General features: G+C 40.8%; 1 protein-coding gene across 1 annotated transcript in view; it reads left to right on the top strand.

Annotated features, from left to right (window-relative positions):
• Positions 1 to 7,199: 7,199 nt before the first annotated feature.
• The window catches only part of SMYD1 (SET and MYND domain containing 1), a 24,371-nt gene continuing 19,101 nt past the window's right edge, over positions 7,200 to 12,469 (top strand). The window contains exon 1 of the mRNA XM_004691614.2: positions 7,200 to 7,409. Coding sequence (XP_004691671.1) covers positions 7,258 to 7,409 — 152 coding nt within the window. The 5' untranslated portion in view covers positions 7,200 to 7,257. The remainder of the gene's footprint in view (positions 7,410 to 12,469) is intronic.

Below are 12,469 nucleotides of genomic sequence, written 5' to 3' on the forward strand. Positions count from 1 at the left end.
ATTGGAGGCCTATCTGAGCAGCCTTTCTTTGACTTCACCATTCTAATCTACTCTCCATATCTGGTATTCATGACTGGCTCCTCATTATCTGTTGGGAAAGGTCAAGCCTGAGTAGTAACTGGCTTTTGTGTACCTCCCTGTTTTTGAAGTACTGCTCTTTCCATCCCACCCTTTATTTACCTTGTGATTCAGCAAATATTAAATCTTTCCTGAGTCTAACATGGGCTATTGTATTAACTCAATATATTATGTAAGCTGCTCCTTCCTGGAATGGCCTCTCCCGGCTTCCTCATGAACTGCTCTCTTCCTTCAGAAGTAAACACCAACCAGAATCCAGCATTTCTCATACCCATTCATTTCTTTATACTTTTACTTCTTATATATGTATCCCTAGTAACATGATACATTGCTTGCATGATTTAAATCTTTAGATGTTATTTACTTGTTTTTTTCTCCTCTCATCATTTTTTAAAAAAAATATTGATGTCTGCTGAGAAATGAGCATTCATTTCATTCACTATGATGGCTCTGTATTGTATGCATATGTTACAGTGCAAATGCGAGGAGGTGGGGGAGACTGGGATGATTAGGTTGAGTCCTCACTGGTGCAGGAGAAGACACAAAAGCAGACACACAGGGAGAAATTAAAAAAAAAAAATTATAGGGAGTGAGAAAGGGGGAGAGGGAAAAGAAAAATTTTGGCCGGCACATGACCACATTCCATCTGTCTCACAAGCAGATTGCATCAACTGAGCAGAGACCCCCATACTAGTGGAAGCCATATTGTTTTGTCCCAACTTCTGTGACCCGCACAAGAAAGGAAGGCAGGAGGCAGAAAGGCTGAGCAAGCAGAGTTTATTGCTCCGGGACAGCAGCTGAGATGGAGCCCCTAGAATGGGGTCCGCAGCTACTGCAAACTCAATAAGGGGGAAGAGTCTCATATATGGGTCCTAAGCTCAGATTCCAAAGGGGTGACTCATCACTGTGTCCTTGATGAAAGGCCCAGTTCGTTATCACCTTCATCTAGTCCCATCCTGACGCAAGGACCATTAATTGGATGCAAGGCCCAATTTATTACCGCCTTATCACCTTTGGATGCAAGGCCAGATTTATTATTGCCCTTATCCAGTCCCTCAGTAAATCTCCGCATTTGGTCCCTCCCAACACATATGAAGAGCGAGACCCACCTGTGTTTAGTCATTTTAAAGTTTACAGGCTGGCCCAGTTCCATCCCTGGTTCCCATTAGCCCCTGTCTAGGGAGTCTTGGGCAGTCAAAAGCTGCACCTTCCAGTTAGCTATGGGTGCCCCCAGCTGACTTGGAGGTTGCTCCCCACTGGTCCTCTTACAGGCGGACCCTGAGCTATCCTTTGTCTTACATCTAGACACTGAGCTTGTTTCCATGTTTGCTTTCACAGAGTGTTGTGGCTCTAGCTTTCTTGTGTAGTCTCGTGCATACAAATGAGAGTTTCTCAAGAGATGTTGCTGCGTTTCAAGCAGGAGGCTTCCGTAATACTCACCTCAAAGGATGTAATGAAAATATGAGGTAATGTTAGTAAAGCATGATTTCAAGCATTCAGACAGTTATTGTTGCTGTTAAAGGAACAGTTTTCAAATATATAAAACACTGGGACATCAAAGGCAATAACAGTCGTCTCCCTCTTATCTGTGGTTTCGCTTTGCTCTGTCTCAGTTATGTGATCAACTACTGTTGAAAACAATACACACCATAAAGTAGTTTGAGAAGGAACATATTCACATAGCTTTTAGTACAGTATATTGTTGTAGTATATTGTTAGTCTTATTATTAATTTCTTAAAATTTATCATAGGTATGTAGGTATAAGAACAAAAAACAAAAGTTGTGTATGTAGGCTTTGGTGTTATCCATGGTCCCAGGCATTCACTGGAGGTCTTAGAACATATCCCCACCAGGGGTCATCTGGTGCCAGAATGATAAGAAGAAGTATAACACAAGTGCTTATGTAGCTCCCAAATGTTGAGTTATCTGCATGTGGCATCTGTGTTCTGTTCCTTGGGACTGAAGTGCTCACTTCCAGTTCTTCCTCTGCCCCTCCCTGCTTATTTCATATACCACTTCTCTGAAACCTTTCCTGATTCCTCAGACTGCCTTGAATACCCTCCCCATTCCTCTCAGTGCCCTTTCCACACTTTTCAGCAATCCTTTCTAAACAGTCAATGTCATGAAGACAGGCCTACATGTTTTTAATCTATGTAGGTACAGAGCTTAGTGCCTGATACATGTGATGGCAAATGCGTGTTGAGGAATGCACTTGGAAATTTTGGGAAGGAAAGCAGTTTGTAACTAAAGATATTTTGGAGCCAGAAAAAGAAAGATGAAAGCAAGTGTATTATTTTAGCAAGAACACAGAGACAAGAGAGTGTGTGGAGCTTTGTCAAAGATGGAATTATACAGGGTATAATGAACCTTAATGAGGGAACCTGTCCCTGATCTGGAATGTGAATGCTAGATGTGCATAGAACTTTTTCTTTATTCCCTCACAGTGATAATGAATTGAATAAATGAATAGATCAATCATTCAATCACTCCAATTTCAGTGGATTCTCTTGAAATTTGTATTTCGTAAAATTTTCTTGTGTTAGAAAATATTCATCTTTTGATCTCTCTCCCCCACCCCAGTTAAAAAGGCAGAGGGCCTCATCAGTTCACAGACCCAAAGGAAACTTGTTGACCCCTGGCCTAAACAGACCTTAGCCAGGGGTGGAATCTAGTGGTAAAGAACTGGTCTTTTACTAAATCAGGTCTTAGAAAGATTTAAGCTCTGGCAACTCCTTTGGTTTGCCACTAGAGGGTGGCCCTGAAGCCAGCGGAGCTTTCAATAGAAGGGAAGATTGCTATATCAGCCACCACAGTATTAATGCAGCAACACAGTCTGCCCCAGTGATTGAAAATTTGCCATGAACCATTACTCTGGGTATCATTTGTAACCTCACTTTCTCACTTGTTTGTACATATTATCTGAATTGTGTCATATGCAACTGAAGGGGACATAATCATTCTCTCAAGATCTCTCAGGTGATTTACTGAAAGGCTCTGAGTGGTCATATGAATATAGGCATTGATTAAAGATTTGGAGGCTGCAACATGGAATCGGATCAGATTCCACAAGAGATGCAGGTTAACCAGTGGAGGTGTGATTAAAAGGATACTTGGAGCTCATATCTTCTTTTGTGGTGCTACACAGATGACTCTCTAAAACAGCTCCCACTCCTGACCTCGTCACGTCACTTTCTTCCACCCTTGCGGTACATGATTGGGTACCCAGCATCACCCTTGCTTGGCATGTCTTGCAACAATTGCCTCACACTTTGAGGAGCACTGTGGGAACACTCAGAGGTCAGGGGTGATGTTCTTGGCAAATATGGTCTGAGGTGGGAGGAAAGTTCAGCTGAAACAGGGACAGAGCTCAGTGGACATTCTTTTCTGGAATCTTTTAGTTCAGGTCTTTCTCAAGGATGAAGGTTCTTTCACTTGAACTCTCTCATTTTCACCCTTTCTCACTGTGTATTTGTGTGCATGTGAGATCCAGGCACACACACACAAATGACTATTAAGGTCATTAGCAATGGCAAAGCTTTCCATCTTCTTGGAGCAAAAAAGCTCATTTACAGAAACTTGGTGAAGGTCTGTCGTGTGCATCTGTCATCTTATAACTGTGACACCACGTGACTATGTCCATTCCAGGCTCTAGTTTGATCTGGCAGGAAACGCAGACTAAATCTACTTCTTCAGGACTCTGGTATATGACATCAAAGAAAGCCCTTGTATCATTCCTGAATCTTTTCATCTCTGGCTAAGCAACTCAGGAAGGCTATAAAAAATCCTTTTAGAAACTAGGGTAGTTTTTTTTTTTTTAACTTTAAAAATTTATTTGTGCATACAAGAACTGAAAGACAGGCCAGAGGTATGGAGGGTGAGAGGATTCACCAGATACAGAGTGGGGTGTGAGGCACATCTACTGAGATACAATGATCAGGAGAGCAGCAGGTTAAACAGGGAGGATGGATGGAGGGTAGCACCCTGACGGGAGGGGGGGGGAAATAGAACTCAGTGATGGCTTCATAGTGCTGAGACTTTAACCCCTGTGTCACCAGGGAGGCCCATCATAGGGTTGTGTTTGTAAAGTTTAATATACACTAAATTTTCTAGGAATACGACTCTTGTTAACTGAAGGGAGGTTATACTTTATTTTGTTTGGAACTAGAATGACCTAATTATAGGTCATTCATTGCTTCAGAAGATTATGTCACAGGCAACAATACCCTGTGTGTTATCTGTGCCCTCAGTATCAACCTACATTTTTAGCTCTCACTTATCACATTGGTTCTATTTAAAGAAGCAAATATCTGACCACTTTTTATGTTTTACAGTGTAGTTGTATTCATCACAGTGGTTCTATTTAGAGAAGCAGACATCTGACCACTTTTTAATGTTTTTCATTGTAGTTGTATTCAAGCATATTGTGAGCATTGTAATGAATATATATTATTTTATTGTAAGTTAACTTTCATTTTGTTTCGTCCTCATTAGGTTAGGTTAGTGTTTTAATCCACTTAGGTTACAACAATAAAATACCTCAGATTGGGTAGCTTAGCAGTGAGAGAAATTTATTTCTCACAGTTCTGGAAGCTGGGCACCCTAGATCAGGAAAACAGCATGGTGAGTGAGGACCTCCTTTCAAATCACAGACTTCTGTTTTTTTTTTTTAAGATTTATTTATTCATACAGAACTGGGGTATAAGCCAGAGGTGCAGGGGCAATGAGAGGATTCACCAAAGACAGAGTGGGGAGCAGAACAGGCAGATCGACGAAGTACACTGCTGAGGGGAGCAGGTGGCGGGTCAGGAGAGGTCTGCCACACCACCTTGGTCACCTCCATGTGGGTCATCATACTGAAGTGGCTGTGTCTATCTTGCTGGGCTGTGCCCTAACTTGCTCTGCCACTGGGGAGGTCCTGGATCACAGACTTCTTATTATGCCCCTGGGCCAGTCAGCCCGGTTAAAAACAAAAAGAAATCTACCTGTGCCAGGACATAAGGCAGGAGAGAGGATCAAGCCCTGGGCTTTTGATATAGATTCCAACCTTATTACCATTGTGTTGTTAAAGTGTGGTAGACAGAATAACAATATATGGCCCCTTCAGATGTCCAAATCCTAATCCTCAGACCTGTGAGTTTGTTGCCTAACATGGCAGAAGGAATTTTGCAAAGCTGATTAAGTATTTTATGGAGGGGGCTTTATCCTGGATTATCTAAGCGGGCCCCAGTGGAATCACAAGAATCTTAACACAAGGAGGGCAGAGGCATCAGAACCAGACATTTTAAGATGTTAAACAGCTGGTTTTAAAGATGGAGGAATGACCCAGGAGCCAAGAAGTGCAGGCAGCCTCTAGAACTTGAAAAAGACAAAAGAACAGCTCCTTGCCCCTAGAGGCCCCAGAGGGGTTGAGACCCTGCTGGCTTTTGGATTTCAGCTCAGAGCCCCATTTCTGGCTTTTGGGCTGCTAACTGTAAGATCACCTGCAGTTTTAAGCCACTAATTTTGTGGGTGTTTGTAACCCCTTTTGGAAACTGTCAAGTATTATATTTAACTGTTCACTATCATAAATATGTAACATCTGTACACTGAAATGAAATTTGTACATAACATAATTTTGCTCATACTTCAAAAAAAATGTAAATTACTATTCCCAATGGCCTCTATGTGTGTCCCAAGCATTCATTTATTGAAGTCCTCTTTGCCAAAGGTAACAGTATGGCAAGTAGGGTTTTGGAAGTTGCTGAAGTTGTGAGGGATGAATCTTAAGGACTGAGCAGTGCCTTATAAAGAAGACTCCAGGGCTGTGTAAGGGTACAATGAGTGTACACTCAGAATTCAAATGCAGGTCTGACTCAGAAAGCAGTGTTCACAAACCACTCCATTCAACAGAGAGCCAGAGTGCAGGGTTCCTGTAAATAGACGCATCTCAGAAGCTAAAAATATTACCTGGAAGATAAACCACAGCTCCAGATCTTCAAGTGCTTTTCTTTTCAACTTCAGTGAGAACTGCCTGGCCACCAAGGGCAGTGGTATTTAGTTGAGTGGGGAATTTAGAATTATTTCCCTGATATCCACACTTCTGCCTAAGAAGGACAGAGCCTGTGGATAATTTCCTGACAGCAGACATATTTCAGGGAGATTTGATAGAAAGAAATGGGAGATTTTTATTGTTTACATTTTTGCTTTTAATGCAAGCTTTTACTTCAGTTCTTGAATTTTGTAAAGCTGAAGTAATCTGTTATAACATGGTATAAGTTACAGGTGTGCATTGTTTTCAAACTATGGCTAGGTACTACATTAAGTTCACTACTAAAATCTCAGCTCTGTCCTTGACCCCCTTTACCTGATTTACCCTCTCTCCGCTCCCCTTCCTTCTGGTAACCACTATACTAATTTGGTTTTGTTTTACTTAGTTCATTGAAGGGGGCGGGGCGAGGGAGGGGGGGTTGACAGTCTTCAAGCCTTGCCTCCTCTCTATCACCCTGTGTCCTGCACACCTACATCCTCAGAGATGTCCAAGACAGGGCACTCCCAGGCCTCCACACCCTTGGCTGGAGTGCTCTGGGAGACCCAGGTCACTGGAAAAGAAGGAAGGCCCCTCTAGCCTAAATAGTGCTGTTACATATATACCAAAGGAGTCAGTTTGGCAGGCTCCTGCTTTCTGCCACCCGTGAGGGCGGAAGTAGGGGTAAGGGACTATCTCATCTGAGAAAGTGTGAGTCTGACAACAAAGGATCCAGAGCAGCAAGTATCACTTCGCTTCTCCTCTTGGACCATTTGCTCTCAACTTTGGATTGACAAAGGCATCTGGCTGCTAAAAATACCCCACTGACCAAGTGCTCCCTATTCCAGCTACGTCTGAGGAGCATGACTGCAAACCCAGGGCTTAGCTTATTGCAAAGAAAGTTTTCAAAAGGTTGAGACCCAACCCCAGAAGCACACCCACTCATGATTATTCTGCTGTGTCCATTTTGCCATGTGTTGAAAGAGTCATTCCTGGACCACTGTCCTCTTGCCTGCTTCCTCCCCACCTCCAGAAAAAGTGGAGGGGGGGCCTCTGGGAGAGAGGTGAGGGGGCAGGGAAGGGGAGGTGGCATGTCCATTTATAGGCTTGCTCTTTGGGATGCTGAAGTGCTGAAATAGCAGCGACAAGTCTTGGCTCCTGGTTAAATACCCGCATGCCTGAGCCTGAGATGACAATAGAGAGCATGGAGAATGTGGAGGTCTTCACGTCTGAGGGTAAAGGCAGGGGTCTGAAGGCCACGAAGGAGTTCTGGGCTTCAGATGTCATTTTTGCTGAGCGGGCTTATTCAGCAGTGGTTTTTGACAGGTATGAAATGTGGGCAGTTGCCCTCTTTTCTCTTGTTGGTTTGGCTGAAGCCAACTTTTAGAAAATACTTTGTTCTTAGAGTTACCAAGGAAAGGGCATTCTAACTTTTCACAGTTAACTGTTTTCTGGTATAACTTTTTCTGCAGAGAGTCGTTGTTAATGTGACTTGTTAAGAGGGATGTTTGTAAAGCAAAGACTTTGGGGGAACGTGCCTGGGTGGGTGTACCTTATGGTCAGGTGGAGGGGAAAGTGGGTGTGGTGCTGTGGGAAATCTTTTCTTTCAGAAAGCTCTGTGTTCTTAGTTACTAGGATATAATCTGTCTCTCTATAGAGTGTGTGTCTCTATTTTATATATATATATATGTATATGTGTATGTATACATATATAAATCTCAAAAGATAAATCACTGAAACTTTAAAAAAGTAATTATAAATAGAAAAGCAACACTGGGGTCCATTTCCTTTTGGAAAGTTAGACTATCACCAATGAAGCTGGAATCTCTTTTTACCTTTCCCTCCAATTCCAGCCATCTCTTCAGAGGTAATGCTTGTTACATTTTTGATATTTTCTTCTTGGGTGTTCTGTATTATTGCACACACACATCTGAACTTACAAAAATGTAAAGCTAGATGTCAATTTTCTTTACAGAAGTACTGTATTTCAGATGTCATTCTAGAACTTGTTCTTTTCACTGACATGTTTTGACACCTATTCTTAGAGGAGCTATAAGTCTGTAGCTACTTTCTTTTAAATACTCAAAGGTCTGTTTCTTTTACCCATAAATAGACATATCCATGTCCCTCCACATACTGTATGGCTCACCCATTTTAACCGCTATAAATATTCTACCCTATAAATAATTTTATCTTTTTGAGAATCACTGTTGATGATTTCCAACTTTTCATAAAATAAGCATATCTGCAATTAAAATCCTTGGCCATGTCCACTTGTAAATATGTGACTATTTCCTAGGCCATATGGATAGAAGAGGAATTGCTGTGTTTTTCATTTTAATAGGTTCTATTAAATTTACATTCCTATTTCCCCAAAACCCTGTCCATATTTGACCACCAAAGTTTTAACTTAAATAAAATATTAGTATTTCAAATTGGTTTACTTTATTAAAATCTTTATTTAAAAACTCATACACGGTGATTAAATCATGACAATACTCTCTGAGCCCAAAGCTGGGGTGACTTGCCTAACTTTTCTGAGATCTGACTCAAGATGGCATCTGATAATGTAGGTGGTCAATTCATTGTACTGACCGTCTTGAGACTGGCCACTGCTTTTCAGAGATAATTTGATTAGCTTTCAAATTCTCTTTTCTCCCTGCCTTTCCCTTCAAGAAAAAGGCAGTGAGTAGGGAATGTGCTGACCACCACCTAATAGAAGGGAGTTGAGGTACTAGTGACAGGTCCTGGGACTTGTCTTCACTGATTTCCTTGACTGTGTCAGGGATGGAAGTGAGTGTGGTTAAGGAGCTAGATTCAGAGTTAAGACATACAAAGCTAGAAACACAGGAAGTCTGAATAATATGGTGCTGTCACTGGCTTGCCATCTTCCCTTGGATGGGGGACCTCTATATGTGCCTCCAGCCCCAAAAGTCAATCCAGTCAATCAGTTTTCTTCCAAGAATGTTCACAGCAGAGTGGGGCTTTCTTCCTTTATAAACGCAAGCAAAACAATCTTATTTTAGAAAATGTAGGAAGAAAAAATATATCTTTACATCCTTGACACTGCTGTTGATTTTATCCAGCTTGGTTTAAATCACAGGTTTCATTTAGTGTGTGATACCACTGGGATCTTACTATGGAAACAGATAGGGTGTTTCATTTAATAATTTGAGCATCTTTTGTATTATTGCAAAACCTTCTTAGACATAGTACTCGACAACTGCATGCTCTTCTACCCCTGCTTTACGTCTGGGCATTTAGGTGTTTTACATATTTTTCTAACTATATATATTCGCTATCTATTTGAAGTTATAGATGCTAAAACCTAGTGTGCACTGCAGAGATAAAATGTAGATTAAAAAAAAACTGTAGATAAAATGCTATATAAATGGCAATAGTCATAAATCTAGGATGGTTAGGGTAAATGATATTTAAGCTAACTAAAAAATCTAAAAGAGATATTTATAAAAAGTAATTTGCCAGGTCTCTCACTGCAAAGATGAGGGTGTTGCTCTTTCTTTGGACATAACCTGAGAGAGCCCAGAGAGATGTTACAGGAAAGCTGTATCTTACTGTATCTTGTTCCTGTCTTAGACTTCTGGTGAGACTCAGCTGCTGCGGATGGGAGACCTGGCATGGGAGGGAGTCTGAGTCACTCACACAGGCACTCTCTAAAAGAGGCACATTCTAATCCATGAAATTGCCAGGCAGGTTTTCTTCTCTCATCCAAACATAAAAATGGGGAAGGTGGCCATTCTCAAGACGGTCAGTACAATGAATTGACCACCTACATTATCAGATGCCATCTTGAGTCAGATCCCAGAAAAGTTAGGCAGGTCACCCCAGCTTTGGGCTCAGAGAGTATTGTCATGATTTAATCACCGTGTATGATTTTTTTAAATAAAGATTTTAATAAAGTAAAAATCTATTACTGCATTAAGTGAAAATCTTAATTATATATATATGTAATTCAGTTTTTAGGCTTTTGTTATTGAACTTTCAAACAAACGCATAATAATAGATTTATACCTCTTGCTTCTTTCATTCAAATATTTGCTTTATTATTAATCCATATAGTTTTGCACAACTAATGGGATTATAAACTCTGAGCTTGTATGTGCCACCATTTATTTTTCTGTCTTGTGCATGGTCACGTATGGACATATCTGTTCCTTTCTCGTGGTGAGCAGATATCTGATCTAGGAGTAGAATTACTTGATCGTAGTGTTTGTGAAATTCAGTTTGAAAGTATGATGCTATGCTATGTAATGCTGACTTGAAAATTTAATTAGTTTACTATTAACAGCAACAATCCAGGCCTTCATAATAAGTCATAGTCTCACTAGGAGCTCTTTAACGTTATTGGTTGGAAAAACAGGTGGTATGGTCAAAGAGAACGGATCAAGAATGAAGTGGAGACTGTCAATTAAGGCCTGGCACATGTAGTATTTGGACCACTGAGATTCCCAGTGGACACTCACTGTTAGTCAATCAGGAAGCTCCTTCCCTCTGAATTCCAATGTGGCCTCAGAATACTTTCAAACAGGGTGCTTCAGGCAGTGACCACAAACCACTCAAAACTGGCACTTCAAAGGAAGCCTGTGGCCCTCCCTGGTGGCGCAGTGGGTTAAAGCACTGCACTGAGAAGCTAAAGCCACTTCCGCATGAGTTCGACCCCCGCCTGCCCCCGGAAGTGACCACATGGTGCGGCAGACCTCTCCTGGCCCACCCACTGCTCCCCTCAGCAGTGTGCTGCGGTAGATCTGCCTGTTTTGCTCCCCACTCTGTCTCTGGTGAAGCCTCTCACCGCCCCTGAGCCTCTGGCCTGTACCCCAGTTCTGTATGTACAAATAAATAAATCTTTAAAAAAGGAAGCCTGTTTGGTGAGAAAATAATAAGAATAATGAACGGCCATATACCAGAGACATTGTGTGGGGGTGGGGTGGGGAATGGGCTAAAAAACAGGGGTTGGGGGATGGGGAGAAGTGCACTGGACTATGGTGATAGCACATGGGTGACTGGGTGATGGGAAGGCCACGGGGATTTACAACTGAGATGAAAAAAAAATGTACAAAATGATGTAAAAATAAACTATTATATTATATATATAAAAGGAAGCCTGTTGGCCATGTTTTTTGGTTGTGTTGGTGGGTGCTAAAAGGAATAGAGCTGCAGTAGCAGGGTAAGATCAATTTACCAAGAAGTTGATTTTTTAAACATGATCTTTTAAAGTGAACGACACCCCAAGGATGAGTTATTAAAGGTTGCTCTCTGCTTCTCTGCCTCTGTGCTCTGAAGGTTTCCCGTTAATGGGAGCACAGTGAATGGAGTCCTGTCAGGCCTTAGTCTGAAGGATCTGCTTGCTTTTACATGACCTGGGGCTAATCAGGGAATTCACAGTGCTGTCTTGTTCAGGTGGTTTACTTAAGTTCATTTTAGAAAATTTAGAAATTGTAGAAAACTCAATGCAAGAGAGTAAAAATTCTTAATGTTCCAAGGAAACTACTTTTAACTTTCTTGTGTATATTCTTTTATACATTAAGCAAATATTTACATAATATAAATCAAGTATTTTCTTGATCCTGATGATTTATGAGTGGGGTGGTGGTGACAGGAGAAAGACTACATTAAATGTATACCTTGACTGTAAGATGCATCCCTAAATTCAAGAAATTAAAGTGTGTGGGCAAGGGAGTTTATTTTACAATGAAATGAATATGAGTGAATATAGAGTATTTTATCAATTCTAGGATATATATTTCATTCTAACATCTCTAAGATCATGATGTAGTCTATAATCTGTGGTTCTTAAGGCTTAATTGGGGGCACTTACTTTTTGTTTCGTAATGCTAAATAAAAATGGTGTATTTAATAATGAGAATGTCTTCGATTCAAATAATTAATTATTCATCTTTTCCCTTTTACAATAGTGGGATTATTGTATAAACTCTTTTCTTCATAATATGTTGTGAGCAACTTTCTAAATTATTCTTCTAAAGTATTTTAATGACTTTGTAGTATGTTTTTATTGACAGTTTTATATCAATTTAACAGGTGCTGTATTTTGGATGTAAAGATTGCTTCCTACATGGTTGTTTCTACTAGGTTGCCTTCCTAGTAGACCTGTTCATGTATACATGTCTTGTTATTTTTGATTTATTTATCTATCATTTTATTTACTTATTTATTTTTATTTCAGGTAATACTAGAATACCCCAAGCAGGTTTTGCCCCCCACAGTGCACCCCCAAGTCACACAGAAATAGTCCTTCAGCAGAGTCTACTGTGCATCCTCCCATTTTTGTTCTCACCCCTTCCCATCCTCCCACTCTCCTCTCTGGCTATTTTTTAAGAATAAACTCCTTGGATTCAAAAAACATTTGA

This window comes from Condylura cristata, unplaced genomic scaffold (genome assembly GCF_000260355.1).
Source record: "Condylura cristata isolate star-nosed mole 26May11 unplaced genomic scaffold, ConCri1.0 scaffold00031, whole genome shotgun sequence".
NCBI lineage: Eukaryota > Metazoa > Chordata > Mammalia > Eulipotyphla > Talpidae > Condylura > Condylura cristata.